This window comes from Chamaea fasciata, unplaced genomic scaffold (genome assembly GCF_029207755.1).
Source record: "Chamaea fasciata isolate MVZ Bird 193981 ecotype frontalis unplaced genomic scaffold, bChaFas1.0.hap1 SCAF_9, whole genome shotgun sequence".
Taxonomy (NCBI): domain Eukaryota; kingdom Metazoa; phylum Chordata; class Aves; order Passeriformes; family Sylviidae; genus Chamaea; species Chamaea fasciata.
The window spans coordinates 2,174,427-2,193,576 of NW_027094094.1; the positions used below are offsets into that span (position 1 = coordinate 2,174,427).

Sequence of the window (19,150 nt, forward strand, 5' to 3'; positions counted from 1 at the left end):
GCTCAAGCTGGTGACTTCCCCACCCTGGACATCCACCTCAGGAGCTCCCTGGGTGTCTCCCTCCTCAGCCTGCTTTGTGGCATCCCTTACTCAGCTGTTCTTCCAAGTCCCTCTCTGAAAAAAATTCTCGCTGAAATTTTCCCACTGAAAAAATCTATTCTTTCTAAAAAAACCTTATTCTATCCACTGAAAAAATCTATTTCTAAAAAAAAAACTGTTTCAAAAAAACTTATAGAGTACAAGAACCGGCAGAAAATCCACTCCCCATTTTCACTCCTCGACTTCCAAATGCCAAATCAGTGTTTTACTCACTTCCCAAACCTCACTGGAGAGGTTTCGGCCTGAGTGGTTGGGCCAGATTTTTCTACAGGCTCCCTAAAAATGGATGGTTACTCACTGCTGATGGGCTTCCCTTTCCTCTTCCCAACAATTCAGTGGTGTCACATCCTGAACTCGGAGGGAAGTTCACTGTCACCTCTGTCCTCCTTTATTTCTGACCCTGACACACAACGGCCTCACCGTGCTCTCCTGGCCCTTCAGATTGAAATCTCTGCAGGTATTTAGGAAGTTATTTGGGATTTTCCTTGCTTTTGTCTTTCCTTCTGCTGGTTAAACCAAGCACAGCGTTTCCTGCTGCCGCCAAATAAAGGTCAAGCCCAGAATGAGACTCCACACACAGCAAAGGGCTGGAAAAATATTCTCAACTGAGACAACTCAAATCTACTTTTCTCACCTAAATGGGCTTTTTTCAAGCCTTTTATTCACGACACCTGGGAGAGAAGGTGAATCCCAGCAGGACTAACACCCTCTTTTTCACCAGCACACATTTCCAGGGAGTATTTCCAGCAAGGAAAAAGAGACAAACACAGGAATTGACAACTTTTTATCTTTAAAAACCCAGACAGACAAAGCTGCTCTTCTTTCCTTTTCAGTCTGCTCTTGGCTTCTTTTTATTCTAACCTTGCAATGATAATTGCTCCTGAACAGCCACTTCTTGTTCAGTGTTGAGTTTACAGTTGGTATAGAGGTTGCAGTTATTCTTTTCACAGTGTTTGGGAGTTTGGTTTTAGTTTCATTAAAGATTTCAGCAGTTTAGCAGCAGCCCCTGACAGCAGGATGTGCCTGTGTGAGGGACCAACTTGGTTCTGGACTGGGATGAAGCCCATTTTTAAAATTGCAGTCATTTAAGTCTCTTGAATTCAAGTCTTTCTTCCAAACTTTTCAGGCATTTCATGGCTAATTTCCATTAAAAAAACTGCAATTTGACTGTGGGAGAAGTGGGGGATGAATTCCCAGAGCAGCACTGAGTGGCAAAGGCCACAGATTTCTATCACCAGTCTGTTTTTCTGACAAAGAACAGATTTATACCAAACGATGGGGATCCCTCACAAAACAAAAAAAACCCAAGAGCAGAACAACAACTTCTGTTTGAGTATTAAACTGGCAGCAAAGACAGAGCTTTGAAATTTGTTTTTACTCTGGGCTCTCAAAAACTCAGCAGATTATTACCCTTGAATAAAAATACGTGAGTAAGTATATCTGTAAATATAAATACATATAGAAAATACATATAAAATATATATAAGATCTTTAAAAATATGTCTTAAAAATCTAAGTACATATAAATCACTTCAGGCCAAGCCACTGAGAATGGCCTGAGGAGCACATACATACCTACAGTGAACCACAATTGGTCCAGCATGGGCAGGATTCAAGGTTTTGACCTTTTTCAGGAATTTCAGCATGCCAATAGGTGTGAAAGGCACTCCAAAATCCGGCCAGCTGGTGAAGTGGAGCTGTGTGACCAGCCTTGGAGCTTTGCATCCCTCGTGGAGCTGCAGGAACACCCAGACTCTGAGTTTGACATCTCATTTTTCATGCAAAAATTCATCAACAAACTGCCACGCTTAGTTATGGCTTTATTCCCTGCCACACTCCAGGCCTGACTCAAGGATTTGGAGTTTACAGTTGCGTGTAAAACACAAACACTAAGAAAAAAAATATCATTTATTATTAATTTTCAGTGGAATAATCCCGGGAGAGGATTGCAAAGAGTAAGACTGACTCTTCCAAACAGATCCAAATAGATCCAAATTCACTCTCTTTTTAAAAATCTGTGCAACTTTTTTTCCCCCAAAAGATCAAGTCCCGGCTCCTGTGCTGGGCTGTCCTAAGGGGCATAAAAATCCAGAACCTCCTCCTTCAACCCATGAACTGCAGCGGAAATTCTGTGGGCAGACCCCGCTTCCCTGCCCAGGAGAGGCACCACACCTTTCTCCACTCACAAATTACCTGCCTACACTTCTTCCAAGCGAATGTTTGGGATTTCCCCAGCTTTCCCCAAGGATTGAAATGAACCCCCCCAGGAGCAGCTGTGGCCTCACCGACTGCACGCAGAACTTGCGGATGGTGTAATCCACCAGCACGATGCAATCCTCCACCGACACACGGATGTTCCCGTACGTCCAGCAGCCCTGGTCGGGCCAGTACTGGAAACATTTCTCCTGCACAGAAAACACAGGGAAATTTAGGACCTAACACAGGGAATTGCAGGACCAAGCACAGGGGATTTTAGGACCAGACACAGGGAAATTTAGGACCTAACACAGGGAATTTTAGGACCAAACATGGGGGATTTTAGGACCTAACACAGGGGATTTTAGAGCCAAACACAGGGAATTTCAGAACCAAACACGGGGAATTTTAGAACCTAACACAGGGAATTTTACAACCAAACGCAGGGAATTTGTTGTGTTTTATCTTCTTTTTGCCAGAGTCGGGATTAAATGCTCGTGACAGTATTTCTTGCTTGGACTCAGATGTTTATTAATTCTTATCTATGTTACAGTCTCACAAGTTGTGAGTTCTACAGCACTTCTGGTTAAAAAAAAACTAAAAATGGCTCCTATCTCTCTCTCTACAAAGCCTTTTAAGGATAAACTTAAAAGATTAAGAAATGACACCTAAATTATTTTTACTTTTAACCCAATAACCAACCTCCCGTGGCCCACAATGAGGATTTTTCTACCCAATTAAAAAATACCACCCAGACCCATGAAGAAAAAGGTGAAAAGAACTCAGCCTCTGCCCTAAAACCTCCATCTTGCTTTATATACATTACTATATTCTAAAACCTTAACTTGTAAGTTTTCCACGCTGTGCTATCACACACTTCTATTCAAACCACACGCCCACAATCCCAGTGCTGTCACTCAGTTTTGGCAGCCTTTTCCACGGCCTCAAATGCAGTGTTTGCTTGGGGGCCAGTGCCTGTCAGCACAGAAAGTCTGGAATCCTCAGTGCCCAGGGGTCCAAGAGGAATTTTAGAACCAAACACAGGGAATTTCATCACCCTGACCTGGCTTTCACTGCTGAGCACTCACAGTGGAAACCAGGGAAGGTGGGCACAGCTGTGAGCGTGCAGAGCTCCTCATCTGGCTCAGCTTCAGCACCCTCTGCTACTGCTCCTTAAACTGATGCAGAGAAGGTGAGAACAGCTTTGAACCGTTTTTTAAACCTACTCAGCCCCCACAGCTTTTGTTTCAGTTTGGCAGCTTTCTTACAGGGTGTCCAGCTGTGGGGACTGCGAGGTTTTCACTCTGTTTTCAAGCTTCAGCTGCAGCCAGTGAGAAATTCAAAGCAGCTCTCCTTTGGAGCCATCAGGAATATCCAGATTTAGCAATTCTGGCCGCTCGCACTGGGAATCGGCCCTCATGGCCTGGCTTTGCCGTTTGAGCTGCATCAAGCAGCAGTAAGAGTGCAGGAAAATCAAGTCCAGGAGGAAAACAAGGAATGCCCGTCCTCAGGGGAGGAGTGGGGGACAGGAAGGAGCAGCAGCACCCTCACAACGAAACAGCAGCTTTAATTTCTCATGGTTTAGTTGACAAACTGTGTCTTTCGAAACCCAACACTCAGGAAAATGAGCAGAGTTTTTATCTTCATTCCTAATCGATCCACAAGTGCAGCCTCACGCTGGGATAAAACCACGGGAGTTTTCCTTTGGCTCTGGGCTATGCAGGACACAAGTGGCCATCAGAATTTCCTCCTTGAGATCACCTGATATAAATGGGTATTTTAGACGTGAAAACTACATTTTTGAGCGGAAACCCAGCTGTGCTGACAGGGGCCAGGGCAGGAAGTGGTCAGAAAAGCACCTGGTCAGACCCTGAGCAGCCACCACTGCTTTTGGAGCTCAGGGCACATCCCAGAGCAGAGTGAAAGCTCTTTACCTCTTTTCTTTCTTTCAGGTTGGTTAACATGACAATGATGGCTGATTTCTGCTCCCAGATCATCCTCCAGAAGTCATTGACTGTTTCCTGCTTGGGTCCTGCAGAGAGAACAGGGAAATGCTCAGGAGAGGGGAGGGAGCAGATCCCAGAGCAGCCCCACAGCCCTGCCCTGGGCACCCACCCAGAGCTGGGTTTGTTACACCTGCACAGCTTCAAATTTGTATATTTATGTGTATTTTATTTAACAAATTTGTATATTTATGTATTAAATAATCCCCCCCCCCAATGTTTTCTTTTACATAATCATGCACCCAAATCTACACTTCTAGAAGGAATCTCCTCTCTTGAAGTATCACTCATAGAACCCCAGAATGGTCTGAGGTGGAAAGGACTTTAAAGATCATTTACTTTCCACCTCCTGCCACGGGCAGGAACAACTTCCACTGTCCCAGGCTGCTCCAAACCCTGTCCAACCTGGCCTTGGGCACTGCAAGTCATCCAGGGGCAGCCACAGCTTCTCTGGGCACCCTGTGCCAGGGCCTGCCCCCCTCCCAGGGAACAATTCCTGCCCAAAATCCCATCTAAACCCACTCTCCTTCAGCTTAAAGCCATTCCCTGTGTCCTGTCCCCTCCATCCCTTGCCCCCAAACCCTCTCCAGCTCTCCTGGAGCCCCTTTAGGCCCTGGAAGATTCTCTAACACATTAACTTTTAAATATTATTTAATCTTTTAACTATGGCAGGAGCAACATTTAGAATTCCTACGCCCCATGCCAAGGTTCCCTGAGATCACAACAAACTTGGAAAGGATCATCAGGAGACACCAGTTTTGAAGGAAAGATGGTCAGGAGGGGGAAATGAGCCTCTGCTCAGAGCAGAGTCTACAGGTCTAGGGGCAGTTGGTCACCTCACACATATTTCAAGTTCATGTCAACTGCAACCTCTGAATCCAGCCTCACACTCGACCACCACCTGCAGCTAAAAATAACCTTTCAAACACATCTACAATTAAATGTGCTCAGCCCTCAGCTAACGAGAAGAGAGAAATGAGAACGAGTTACCTTGTGCTGCTATAAATTTATTCTTTTCTTTATAACCCTGTGGAAATAAATGGCACAGAAGTTAAAAGGTGAAAGGCCAACGTGTGCTGGGAAAGAATTACTTCTTTAATTGCCAAAATTTGGCCAGTTGTGGGCAACTCTCAACTCACATCTATATATGATGCGTTAATGTAGTCTGAAGGTGGGACTCCATCAATTTGGGTCAAAATCACTCTGGAATGATCATCTGAAAGGAAACGAGGACATTGGCAAGTTATTAAATGTGAAATTTCCTTGCAAGCAGGAGACCTGGAAAAGCACAGAGCTCCCAAAACCACAGACAAGACATGAACGCCACTTCTGACCAGTGAAATTGTTATTATTTGGGTATTTTCAGCACATGAACAGTACCAGCAGCCTGCTCAGTGCCAAAATTATTTGTCTGGTTTAAAAGAAAAGCGAATGGCTTACATGGCAGGATGTTGGGATATCTGTTCTTCTCCCTGTTCTCTTCCTTATTTGCCATTTCAAACGTTCCCTGCACATATCCAGAGGTTAATGACTGGAAAAAAACAAAAAAACCACAGAGTCAATGTGTTAGAAAACAAGTCATTTCGACTGCACATGGCTTAGGGAAAAATTACATCCAACAGAACTAAATATATTTCAACTTTTCCCCCGCAGTAACTTTAATTCCTCTCCAACAGGCAACTACATCCTGGCAGATTTCACTGCAGACAACGAGCTCAGCACTTGGGGAAGAGGGAAGGGAAATTTTTTTTTCCCTCAGAGATCACAGTTATTTAGCAAATTGTTAAACTCTGAGCTGCTGCCTGGAGCTGCCATCTGCCGCGGTGACTCCGAGCGCGACCCGGCCGTGCCAGCACCACGCTCCACTGAGGGCACCACGCTGGGCTCAGGGACAGGGCTGGGGCCTCACCCCTCGCTGCTGAGGACATCAAATATCCAACACCTCCCTCAGCTCTGCAGCCCAGCCCTGGGTGAAAAGAAGGAGGGAGAAATAATTTGTGGGGTTTTTGCGCGGTGCGAGTTGAGCAAGGGCTGAGCACGGGTAAATTTAGTCTGGCTTAAAAAATAACCAGTCAGTCTCAGAGGGCAATAAACCAAAGGATAAAAGAGAGAAGAGGGTGAAGATGAAAGGAAGGAGGTGCCCAAGGTGGGGCGTCTCCACAGCTGAGATGCTGCCGCTGCAGATGGACCAAACCAGAACCGGATTTTGAGAAATCCCTTTAAGTGTATTTCATGAAGTTCCTTTAACTGAACTCCAAAACCCCCAGTGCCAGAGCCCACTGAGGTGAAATCCCAGCAGTCTGGGGAGGCGCCACCACCTTCTCCCACTCTTGTGCCTCCCCTGCCCAGTTTGAGTCACACAGGGCAAGGAAAAGCGTGGCCAGGGAGGGCAGAGCCGAGGCTGGCGGAGAGCAGGGCTGGAATTCCCCCCACAGCAGCAAAGGTTGTCAGGGTGACACAGGAGCAGAGGGGGGCATGGGCAGCTCAGATCCTCCACCACACAGGAAACTGCACCGTGCACTTGTGGGTTTGGTCTGTTGGGGCTTTTATGGCACATAAAGCCGTGAATGGAAAAGAAAGGAGGTTTAAAAGGGGGCTGAGGAAGAAAGCTGCTGCCAGCAAACTGCTTAATTCCTGATGTGAGTGAAGCTACAGCAGCCCATTTTGCTGATTGAAGTACATTTATGAAACACAAAAAACTAAACTTTTGTGTCAGAAGGAAGAGTGGAAGGTGTCCCTGCCCACGGCCAGGGGTTGGAACTGGATGATCTTTAAGCTCCTTCCAACCCAAACCATTGTGTGACTCCACGAAATAATTATCTTTTAAAACACAACCTCTCCAAACTTAGTCAGGCACCCGATTTCCAATCACCAGCCAGGGAAAATTCTAAATTTTCATGTGAAAAACACATGAAAAGGAATTACCTTTGGCCAAATCACCTCTCCATGCCCTGCTCCTGACCTTGGCATCTTCCCAGGAAGCTCCTTGTGCCCCAGAGCAAGGGCAGAGCCCAGCTCCTGCTCCCACCCACCGGGGAGGACGTGATTCACCCCGGCTGCTCCTCAGCACATCCTCCCAGCACCCCAAACCACGAGGAGGTGACGAGTCCTGCTGGCCCTGGCTCATCATCAGCTGCCACCACACTGACCTGTCCCCAGTGGGCAGCAACCCTAAAATCCCACTGAAGCTTTGAGAGGCTCAACCCACCCAGGATCAGCACATCCTCCTTTTTTTAGCACTGAAAGAGCCAGATTTCCTCCTTTTTCAGCACCAAATGAGCCAAATTTCCTCCTTTTTTAGCACCAAATGAGCCAAATTTCCTTCTTTTTTAGCACTGAACGAGCCACAGGGCGGTCTTAATCCAGCCAGAATTAAAATTTCCAAAGAAAACTCTTAGGGGGTAGCTTTTCAGTAATTAAACTGAAAATCGAGGCAATAATCCCAGACTGCCGGGGATGATCAAGAGAGGTAGGGGCTTTACATATAAGAAAAAAATAATTATTTTTTTTTTTCCCTGTGAGGAAGGAACACGCTGTTCTAGCATCCATTGTTCACAAAGGAATCACGTAACAAAGAAAGAAGGAGCCTCTGCTATTCTGGTGAGTGTTCAAGGGATGCAGTGCACCTCTCAAGGGTCATTCAGGCTGTAAGGACAAAATCAAAGGTGCTGGAGAGCACCATTAGGCACAAAAATCTAAGAGAACCATCCTCAAAGTCAGGAACTGTCCTCAGAACTCTCTTCTGCCTGCTGGGTGTCTTCATCTTTTAGTGTCTGCTTTATTTTTACCAAAAAAAAAGCACTCGGGGCCAAACTTCTCAGGTTGGTGCACGTGCCTGGGCAGTGCTGGCTCCATTGTCAGCCCAAATTTGATCCTAATTCCCACTGGAGCTCCTGGATGTGCATTCCCAGGGATGCCTGGCCCCTGACACGTGGGATCAGGCTGTGTGGAGTGGGCAGAGATCCCTGGAGCATCCCCAGGCCAGGGGCACAGAATCCTGGAATGGGTCGGGTTGGAAGGATCTTCTAAAGCTCAACCAGTCCCACCCTTCCACGGGCAGGGACACCTTCCACGATCCCAGGGTGCTCCAAGCCCTGTCCAACGTGGCCTTGGACACTTCCAGCCCCCTCAGGCCGGAGCAGACAGCTCATCCAGCCACAGGAAAAAAAACCACATTGAGCACCAACCCCATCACTGCTCATTTTTGGGGATCAGATCCCAGGTTTTTGGGTGTGGACAGAATCCCACACGCTCAGAGCACGGGGCCGAAAATTACCACAGCGAAGAGGGGGTTAAAAATTAAGAAGATTTGTTTCACTCTGAACCTCAGAGGAAATTAATCGGGAGAGCCAAAATTCACCAGCGCACACCTTGGCAAGCTGGTCCTCACTTTCATTTTGTCAGCTTCGATAAGGATTTCCACAATGCTCCCTGTCTGATAAGGCAAAACTCTGTGGTTTAAATTTATCATCAAGCAAATTGCAGCTCTGAATATGCTCCCAGTTAAGAAGGGAACTCGACAGCCGGCCTAATCAACACGTGCTTTGGCTAATCCACGCCTGACATTTCAGCTCCTGCTCTGCTTCTGCCGTGGAGGGAAGTGAAAAAAGTCACCAAAAGTCTGGAAAAGGCCTCCAATGCAGGCTCCTGGCGCTGCTTCTCCGCAGGAATCCTGCAGGAGCTCAGCACAGACTGCAGGTTCTCCATCCCCACAGCCACACTCAGGCTCTGGGCACAAAACCCTGCCTAAAGCCGGGCTCAACAGGAAAACCCTGAGAGCTGAGATGCCTCACAGAAACTCTGTGCTAGGGCACGGGAGATGCAAAGACGGGAGTGCTGGGGTGGAAACCAAGAGTAAAAAGTTGAATTCTCAGGAAAAAAAAGAAGTAAAACTCCAGCAGGGCAATATTGAGGCCGCACTGTGTTCTCTCCTCTGAGTGCTTCCCACGGAGGTGAAACACCCAGATCCCCACAAACCTCTCCACCACCATCAAGAAAATCAATGCTAAAGAGATTCAGATTCAAAGTTCCTCTCCTCCAGCTTCAGCCAAACACTAAAGACCTTCTTTAAATGTTAAACAGTTAATAATACCGATTTAGCATCATAAATCAGTCAAAATTCCAGGTTTTATCCAGATGAAGCGTCTCCACACGTGACAGAACCCACAGGAAACAGCACCAACCCTGCTCCAAACACCAGAATTATTAACACTCGCAGGCATTCTGGTTTTCTCCCCTGTTTTCACCCATCCATGTGTAAAAACTTACATTAAACTCCTCCCTGAAGAGCTTCCCCTCGTCTGCCGAGCGTATCCGGATTTCCTCCTCCAGGTTTTCCACTGGAATAGGGAAATACTTCTTGGGGCCCGAGGGAGACCTGCTGAGCAGCATGACCCGTTGCTGTTCTGTCAGGACAAGGGCAGGATACGTTCAAGGCATGGCCAGAGCCAGAGATTTCCAACTACAAATTAACCCTGAGGCTGAAAGATGCCAAAACAAACTTCTACCACGACACTCCGAGGTGAAAAAGGTGATTTAAAGGAAATTAAAGCACCAAATCATAGGCCAAGGGGTTGCTCTGAGAACATCAAGAAGAACCACTACTGGTGAAATCAATGATTTCTCTGTTTAAGGGTTTCCCTGGTTAATGGTTTCTCTACTGGATTAAAAAGTGACCAAGTTTTATCCAGAAAAGAAGGTTCTCTCTGCTGACAGGGCAAGGACAGCTTTTGGCACCTACCACCAAGGAGATGCTGCGAGATTGTTTCACTTCAAGGGGAAATAATGATGATAATAATAGTAATAATAATTATAAATTTATCTTTAACTTGGCAGCCAACAGAAGCTGTGCCCCAAGAGGAGCTGCTGCCCCCGTGCACAGGAACAACCCAGCAGGAAGCTGCTGGGTATTTTTAGGGTTTTGACTTTCCCTCTGACTGCCACCCTCTTCAACTCGCTCACCACACACGGCCAAGTGGGACTGACACAAGCCGCGGAGCGATTATTTTATCTTTAACTTTATCATTTTGCTCTGGGTTGTGGTACAAACAACTCACCCCAGCCCTCCTAGGTTTGAGCTGGGCTCCACAGAGGAGCCAGCCTGGGGCTCCCCACAGGAAGGAACAAACCCAGCACAACTCCAGCCAGCGGGGGAACATTTTGAACTCCTCCAGAGTGTTTTATCTCAGCGCCTCTGGCTTCAAACTGCCCCATCTCAGCGCCCTGCTTCACGTTCAGAAACCACCCAGCGTCTTCACAAAGTGTTAAGGGCTTTTTTTCTTGTTTTAAGAAGAAATTTCAAGAACTTTTTCTCCATTTTAAGAAGAAATACTGCAATTCCTTCTCTAAATACAAGGATCAGTGTCACAAGCCTGGATCTCAGCTGGCATCCTGGTAAAACATCTCCAAAGAGCCCAGGCAAGTTTTACACAGAAACATTTGCTGCATCACAACTTAAAGTGAAACCTCTTTCAAACCAGCAACTGAACGTTAAGATTTTCTATAGACTGCTTGAGCATGGATTTCTAAATATGGATTGCTGTTCCAAGGCCAGCTTGGATGGGACAACCAAGTGCTGGAAGATATCCCTGCACATGGCATGAGGGCTGGAACTGGACGAGTTTAAGGTCCCTTCCAACTCCAACCATTTGTGATTGTATTTTTTCAAACTATTCTCTCTTTAATAACAACCCCGTCACTTATGTTAGAAATAAAAGCAAACTTCGAGTAGTTTTGAATTAAAGAACAAGACACACACAAATAAAAACGAGAGTTTTGAAAGCAAATCCCCCCAATACCTTGCTCCTCCAAGATCCCATTTGGCATCTTTTTGTCACCGGAGTTCACCACAGCTTTCCTGTGTCTCCTGAACCTGGAACAGAAGGCACCACGCTCACCTGGCAATTCTGGCAAGAGGAAAGCAGCATTTTCCCCCCCCACACCCCACAGCCCTTTTTATTACAAACCAGGTAATTCTGGAGAAGCTCTTTCTGTTCATGCTGGCAGGGAGAGCAGGGCAGGCACGGCCCCGTCGGCGCCGAGGCTCTGCCTCGCTTCCGTGGGAGGGCACAAGAGATGGGGCTGAGCCCAAAGAACACCCACCTGAAAAAATACCCCACCAGCACCACGAAAATGATCACCACCAGCACCAGGATCAGCAGGGAGGTCAGCAGCTCCTTGTGCAAGGTGCTCTCCTCAGTGGAGTCTGGGGACGGGACAAGACACGTGGAATATCAGGCAGGGATTGCTTCACCTGGCACGAAAACTGTGCTTTAGGCACCAAAAATTCTGTCCAATTATCTGCCTCTGCTTGCTGAAAGCAGTTAATTACCTGACACAGGCAAAGCTCAAATTGAAAGTTAATTTCTTTTCATTTTTTAAATTTCTTTCTCCCTCGTCAAAAGCACAACCAAAGCGCTGCCGCTGAGAAAACCAAGGATATTTTTAAATTTACCTGTCAGCAGAGAAAGCTGAACAGCTATAAGGTACCAAGCTGAATTTGAAGCCCACTAAAAGGTTTGCTGCAGTGCCCTTATGCACATCAGCTGCTTCTCAGCCACCCCAAAATGCCACATTTCATACAGATTTTTATTCACTGAAATTCTACCTAAACACAGGAACAAGCAGCAATAACGACATTTTTCTCAGACTGGAGATTAAAGAACATCTTTGTTATATCTGGTACAAACTCTTGAGTCTCACCCCTCTGCTCACAGCGTTTTTATGGATGTGTCTCTTTTACCTTTCACTTTCATTATGCTTCTGTAACCTTTTTAGTTCTACTGAATAATTCAACACGGAACAGATTAAAATCATTAAAAACCCAACATGTCTCATTGAAGGAAGCCAAACTCCCAGCCTGAACCTCCAGCAAGCAAAACACGACCCGACAACCACTCTTCCAAAATTAAGGCAATTTCTGTTGCTGCTGGCATTTTGCAATTTTTTTTTTTTCCCTTTTAAACCACATTTACACACTTTTAATGGGATTTTTAACATTCCTACAGTGGTCCTCGAGAGCTGACAGATGGAAGGGTTGGTGGGAGACTGGGAAGGAATTCCTGGCTGGGAGGGTGGGGAGGAGCTGGGATGGAATTCCCAGAGCAGCTGTGGCTGCCCCTGGATCTCTGGAAGTGTCCGAGGCCAGGCTGGAGCACCTGGGACAGTGGAAAGTATCCCTGCCCACGGCAGGGGGTGGCACTGAGAAATTTTTAAGGTCCCTTTCCAACCCAAATAATTCTGGGATTCAATAAAATATTTTATTGAAAAACCTCCCAGCTTCCAATGGAGCTGAAATCCAAGATGGGCCCAGATGGGAAGAGTCTCTCCATCAATTAAAAAATGATCCACTTTCAAAGAAGAGGGTTTAGGGTAAGATATAAAAATATATCCTGAATAATGTGATAGACATGATTTAAATTATTACTATTTAAATATTCCAGATGGGTTAATGAACTCATAAATTAACTCCAACTAAATATGTTCAACTCCAATGGAATGGTTTGGGTTTAATTGTGTTTTTCCAAAAATTCCAAGCTTAAGGGAGATAAAATTGAGATTGTTTGGCCTGGAGAAGAGAAGGCTCTGGGGACACCTCAGAGCCCCTGCCAGGGCCTAAAGGGGCTCCAGGAGAGCTGGAGAGGGACTGGGGACAAGGCATGGAGGGACAGGACACAGGGAATGGCTTCCCACTGCCAGAGGGCAGGGATGGGTGGGATTTTGGGAAGGAATTCCTGTCTGGGAGGGTGGTGAAGGTCTGGGATGGAATTCCCAGAGAAGCTGTGGCTGCCCCTGGATCCCTGGCAGTGCCCAAGGCCAGGCTGGACACTGGGGCTTGGAGCAGCCTGGGACAGTGGGAGGTGTCCCTGCCCATGGCAGGGGCGGCACTGGGTGATTTTTAAGGACCCTTCCATCCCAACCAATTCTGGGATTCAATAAAATATTTAGGAGCAGCTAACACCTGCAGTAACTCAGAAAGGATTCACGTGGATCGAACAAATTCCCAGAACTGATGGCTGCAAAACCACTTGAGTCTTGGGAGCAGCTGGAAACTCTCTGGGTGCTCCACCAGGGTATGAGGACTGGGAAGAAAATTCCTTTAGAGGCACAGGTGAGCTCGGGACACACAGGGAAAAAAGTCAACATCATAATCCACAGCCAGGGAAGGCAATAAAACGCAGGAGGGATGACATTTAAGTGGTGCATCAAGATAAAAGTGACAGGCATGACAAAACTGCCATCAGGAGCCACGACTTGGCAGGGGTTCAGGAAATCGCTCTTGGAAGGAGCGTCTGGATGAGGATGAATAACCACCCAACGCTTTCTGTGGGGTGTTTTGTCTGGGAGCCAAGGGCTGGCAAGGAAACAAACACCAAAAAAAAATAAAAATCCCTGTTTTTGTCCCTCACAGATAAAATGCAGCCACTTCCATGGAGTTTGGAAATGTCACCCTCAGCATCTCAGACTGCTCCAGGATTTTGGGGATTGTGTTGGTTCTCTTTAGCTCCATGACATGAGGAGGGGGGGGGGAAAACAACAAGTTTGCATCACGAGGGAATTAAAATTCCCCTCAGACAATTACACAATTAAAAAAATCCCCCCTCTCTTCCTTTCACAGAACTGCTGCGCCGTTTTTGGGGCGTCTTTGGAGAACTGATTCCCAGACAAACACTGAAAGCTCGACCCAAGGCAGGAAAAGAGAAGCTGAACCTTCTGCCAAACAACTGCCCCCATTTCTTCAGTCAAGGCCAGAGCACCCCTGCCACGACTGATTTAATTCTCTGCCCCAAGATCTCGCCTCTCCTCTGACCATTTCACAAGGAAATTGGGTCAAAATCCACCAGAAGTCCCTTTTTTCTTTAAACCTGGGCATATCATATTCCCAAATCCTTGCAGCTGCTTCCCAATGGCTTCACCCTTGCAGAGCCTGTGAGTAAGGCACGGTGTGGTTTCCTTTTCCACCTCTATTTTCTTTACTATCAGTAAATTTATAAATGTAGCCTCCAAATTGCATTTTTTTTTGTTACATTTAAAGAAAGTTAAATTTTGAGAAAGTTAAAATTGAGGCCACTGCAGGCTCAGAGGCTGAAGCATCTCTGGTCAACACAACTGCCTCCAGACCCAAGGGGATTTCAAGGGCCTAAAATAACTTTTTAATCACAATTTCTTTAAAAATTGATGACTAAAACACTGGAGTAAATGGATGCAGGAGAGACAAATCCTCCAAAGCAGGAAAACTTTTCCACTGCTCCCACTCCAGGAGTTGTGGCCCAAAACCACCAGGATTTCTGTTCATAACCAGCCAAAGATCATCCCAAGAGCATTTTTTTTTTGAGATACAATGAAAAAGTGATTTTAATATTCACCAGAGAGGGGAATTATCACCAGGAGGGTGCTGACAGCCCCTGGCGCTTCCTGTGCACCCACTCAGGGCTCTCCCTGCCTCAGTTCCTGGGGAATTAAATGGGGAATTAACAGCAGTGTGTTATTATGAGAATAGATATCATAATTGATACGTGATATCGATATCAGATTGATATTGATGTGATATGCCCCCTCCACACTCCCTCCCCAACTCTGATTTTCTTCATCCTTGGATCAGCTCCTTTGCATTTTTGTGTAAATTGTGTTATTAAAACACTTCTTCCCCCCTCTACAAAAGCAAGCTGGCAGAGCAAAGTTTGCCCTAAACCTGAAATCATTCTGGTGGGTGACACAAAAAACCAAAATCTCTATGTGAGCACAGGAGAAATCCCACAAGAACCAACTCTGTTTCTGCCCAGGTCTGATCTTCTTTTCATTTTGCAACAATTGTTTGCGGTATCTCCGGGTTTTGAAAAGAAGAATGTGACAAAAACCCACACGAAACCCTCCCGGGCTATTTTTGGAAGAGAAAAACCCCAACCCTGCCACAGCTGCAGGAGGGAAGCAGCTGATGGGCAGCTGATAACCAGGAGATTTGCTTGGCACGTGTGAAGCACAAACCCAAAACAGAGAAAAAATATGAAATAAAAGAAGGGTCAAGGAAAAAAGGCAGGTAGGGGAGGGAAAGCAGCACCCACAGGCAGCAGGGAACAGCAGCAGTAAATGTGAGTTGAACATCTCAGAGCTGAATCCCCCTCGGGCAAAGGCAGCACAGCCCGCCTGGCACTGCAGTCACAGAATCTGAGCCTGGGCTGGAGGGACCTTTAAATGTCACCTAGTCCAACCCCCGACCCCAAACCACCTATTTCTGAAGTTCTGCTCTGCAAACTAATTTTTGGAATTGAGTGTCTACCAGCAGAGCATCCCCTGGCATTTAAACACCAAACAAAATGAGGCAGATTCCTTCTCCACGACTGAGTTTGCTGCTGCTGTCTCATTTTCTCCACCATGAGGTTCGCAGGAAACTCCCACCTCCGGGTCCCCCCTGGAATTTACAGAGTCACAGAATGGTTTAGGCAGGAAGGGACCTTAAAAATCACCCAGCGCCACCCCTGCCATGGGCAGGGCCACCTCCCACTGTCCCAGGCTGCTCCAAGCCTCAATGTCCAACCCGGCCTTGGGCACTGCCAGGGATCCAGGGGCAGCCACAGCTGCTCTGGGAACTCTATCCCTCCCTCCCAGGGAACAATTCCTTCCCAATCTCCCATCCATCCCTGCTCTCTGGCACTGGGAAGCCATTCCCTGTGTCCTGTCCCTCCAGCCCTTGTCCCCAGTCCTTCCCCAGCTCTCCTGGAGCCCCTTTAGGCTCTGGAAGGTCACAGCGAGATCACCCCAAAGCTTCTCTTCCCCAGCCTGAGCAATCCCAGCTCTCCCAGCCTTTCCTCCATCCCACTGAACATTTTGGTTCCTGCTCTGGATTCGTTCCAACAGCTCCAGGTCCTTCCCATGCTGGGGACCCCAGGGCTGGACACGGTGCCCTGGCCTGGGGCAGCTCTCTCCAGCATGGAGCAAAGAGGGAAATAATCTTTATTTTCACATCCTCACTGACTTGTTGGAAGCTGAAGCCAGCACTAAACAGGAGTCCCAAAGCTGCCCCATTCCCTGCCTTTTAACCTGCAACTCCTCTGATAAATTCATTCCCTCTGAAGGTTCAGACATCAGTGAGAGAAAGGAATTGTAAGGATTCAAAGGCACCACGAACCCTCCTGGGGTAAATAGCAGCGGAATGGAAACATTTGGAAAGGTATTTAAAGCTTTACAACTGCAACTCCCAGGCTGCTTTCACATTTCACCGACTCCACAAGTAAAAATACAAGAGGAAGTAAAACAATCCTGACTATGATTAATCCTGGGGAATCTACAAACGTTTGAATTCCCAGGAGTTATGGGACTGTCGTGGACAATATCACGAATAAAGAGTCTGAAACGAGGATCTGAGAGCATTAAGGTGTCTCTACTGGAAATATACATTTATTTATGCAAATCCCAATAAATATCAGCTTGGAAGTCAGAGAACTGGATGGTCCCTTCCAACCCAAAGCATTCTGTGGTTTCTATTTTATTTAGTACAGTTGAATACCTGCAGTAAAGATCAGGGCAAATTTCCAGCAAATGGCAGTGCATTAAAGCCCAGAATATTCTCATTTTCTGAAAGGGCAATTTCAAGGGAGCAATTTCAGGGTGTTCTTGTAGGAAGTAAAATGGCAGCAGTGCTAAAAATCGACCCATCCAGACGAGGTAACTGTGTTTTAAATAAGAACAAAGCTGACATTGTAATTCAGCAAATCTTTGGAAAAAAAAAAAAAATCAAGGCAGCTCAAATAATGACATGAAATCATTTGTACCTATTCCTGTCAGAATCAAAAGTATCTTGTGGGATCACTCATCAAATTTGCATGCAAAAAGAAAGCTGAACTTTTTTTTAGGATCTTTTAGTTCTTTCCACAGTCTGTTAAATGGAGTTTTCTTTATGCTTCAATCAAAAAATCTTTATTTTTTTGTATTTAAAAATGCCTAGTTAGTTCAATGGCTATCAGATTGATTAGATAATCCAATTATCTTGGCACTCTATGCAGCAATGTATTTTCAGGGTGCACCGACTTGTCTGTCAGACAAAACTCTTCCTCACTGCAAAGCCAGGGAGGTTCTGATATTCAGGAAAAACAGTTTTAGTCACACCAACCATTTTTTGAATCATATCACTGAAATTAGGATTTAATTAAAACAGGGATGATCAGATTACTCTTATCCATATTATCAGGCTTAAATTCGACACAATTCGGAATTAAGCGTTGAAGATGAACAACACTGATGGCAAAACTCCCTTTCGTACTCACGTTAATAAAATTCTGGGAAGTGACAAAAACAACAAGTGACTTCCCCTTCTCAATTCCCATATTCTGACATTTTCAGCCCAATATCAGTAACTTGGTTTTTTCTACAGCTCCAGGTGCCAGACAAGAAGCAGGGGCCAAAAACGACAATACTTCAAACTGATTAATTGGCGAATTTACGCTCGGCTAAAGCTTCATTTCTATTAATAACTTGGTTCTTTCGGAAGCTTTAAAGCACAGCCACACTTGGATTGTCACTGCTGGTGGTGGAGCCCCTAGTTCCCCTTCCGAGCTCTGGGAGTGCCCGGGAGGAGCTGCAGCCACCCCACAGTCACATTCTGGGGAAGGCAAATGCTCACCCCTGAACCAGCAGCGAATCGAGGACAGGTTTGGGATGGAAAATGATCCTGTGGCACCCCTGCCATGGCAGGGACACCTCCCACTGTCCCAGGATGCTCCAGCCCCAATGTCCAACCTGGCCTTGGGCACTGCCAGGGATCCAGGGGCAGCCACAGCAAACTTGGGCACTCTGTGCCTCCCCACCCTCATTTTCTTCCCAAGATCCCATCTAAACCTCCCCTACTTCCACTTATACTGCAACAACTGAGAACCAAAACAATCCCAGGGGCCATGAGCCAAGCCTGGCATCGGATTCCTCTCCTTCCCCAGGGGTGTGAAGTTCCCAGGCAGATGAGAAGCAAATAAAGCAAGAAATCATCCTGCTATGAAGCACGGGGTGCCAACAACAGTGACCTGAGCACTCATCAAAACGTGCTCACGTCGCTTCTGTGGGACAGCAGCAGCTTCATCTCCCTGGTTCGGGCTGGAAGGGGCCTCCAAGGTTGTCCCAAATCCATCCCCTGGGCAGGGACACCTTGACTATCCCAGGCTGCTCCAAGCCCTGTCCAACCCGGCCCTGGGCACTTCCTCAAGCCCCCAGATTTCCCCTGAACAATCCCCTCCCCGGGACTGTCACGTGTTGGGACGTGGCCGTGGGAGGGTTTGAGGAGGAAGAAATTCTGCAAACAGGAATGAGGATGAACAGAAGGTGCTGTGATGGCCCGGAGAGGGGGAGATCACTCCCAGCTCTTGGAACAACAACTCTCCTGTTTTTCCACCTGACAGGACCTTCCTGCACTCCACACCCTCCTCGGGTCCTTGCAGGAGAAAACACAGAACTCGTGTACAGCTTTCCTCACGGCGTTTCAATCTATTTAATGTCGCTGTCTAATGAAAATTTACTCCCTGTTACCTGTGCCCACATCCCCTCACACCCCCCAGGGCAGCCCCTGTGTTGGAACCCTGGGCACTGAGAATTTCAGACTCTCTGTGCTGACAGGAACTGACCCCCAAGAAAACACTGCATTCGACCTGAGGCCGCGGAAAAGGCTTCCAAAATTAAATAATAGAATTTTTAGGTGTGCATTACACCTAATTACACACCTAGGATTATAGGTGTGCAATTTGAATAGAAGTGTGTAATATCACATGGTAAAAAACTTAAGAGTTTAAAGTTTTAAAATATCGTAATATATATATATATAAAGCAAAATAGAAGTTTTTAAGCAGAAGCTAATCCTTCTTTTTCACCTTCTT

At 46.5% G+C, this 19,150-nt stretch overlaps 1 protein-coding gene across 5 annotated transcripts in view; it reads right to left on the reverse strand.

The window, feature by feature from the left end:
• PTPRE (protein tyrosine phosphatase receptor type E) overlaps nt 1-19,150 on the reverse strand; it is a 91,049-nt gene that overhangs the window by 12,429 nt on the left and 59,470 nt on the right. For 4 of the 5 annotated variants that reach the window (XM_066190717.1, XM_066190719.1, XM_066190718.1 and 1 more), the window contains exons 3-11: nt 11,400-11,502; nt 11,096-11,169; nt 9,567-9,703; nt 5,739-5,829; nt 5,438-5,514; nt 5,289-5,325; nt 4,230-4,327; nt 2,385-2,504; nt 1,675-1,835 (exon numbers count right to left, since the gene is read on the reverse strand). In XM_066190717.1, coding sequence (XP_066046814.1) covers nt 1,675-1,835; nt 2,385-2,504; nt 4,230-4,327; nt 5,289-5,325; nt 5,438-5,514; nt 5,739-5,829; nt 9,567-9,703; nt 11,096-11,169; nt 11,400-11,502 — 898 coding nt within the window. Of the gene's footprint in view, nt 1-1,674; nt 1,836-2,384; nt 2,505-4,229; nt 4,328-5,288; nt 5,326-5,437; nt 5,515-5,738; nt 5,830-9,566; nt 9,704-11,095; nt 11,170-11,263; nt 11,323-11,399; nt 11,503-19,150 lie in introns of those variants that run through there. The other variant, XM_066190721.1, reaches the window with a different exon arrangement.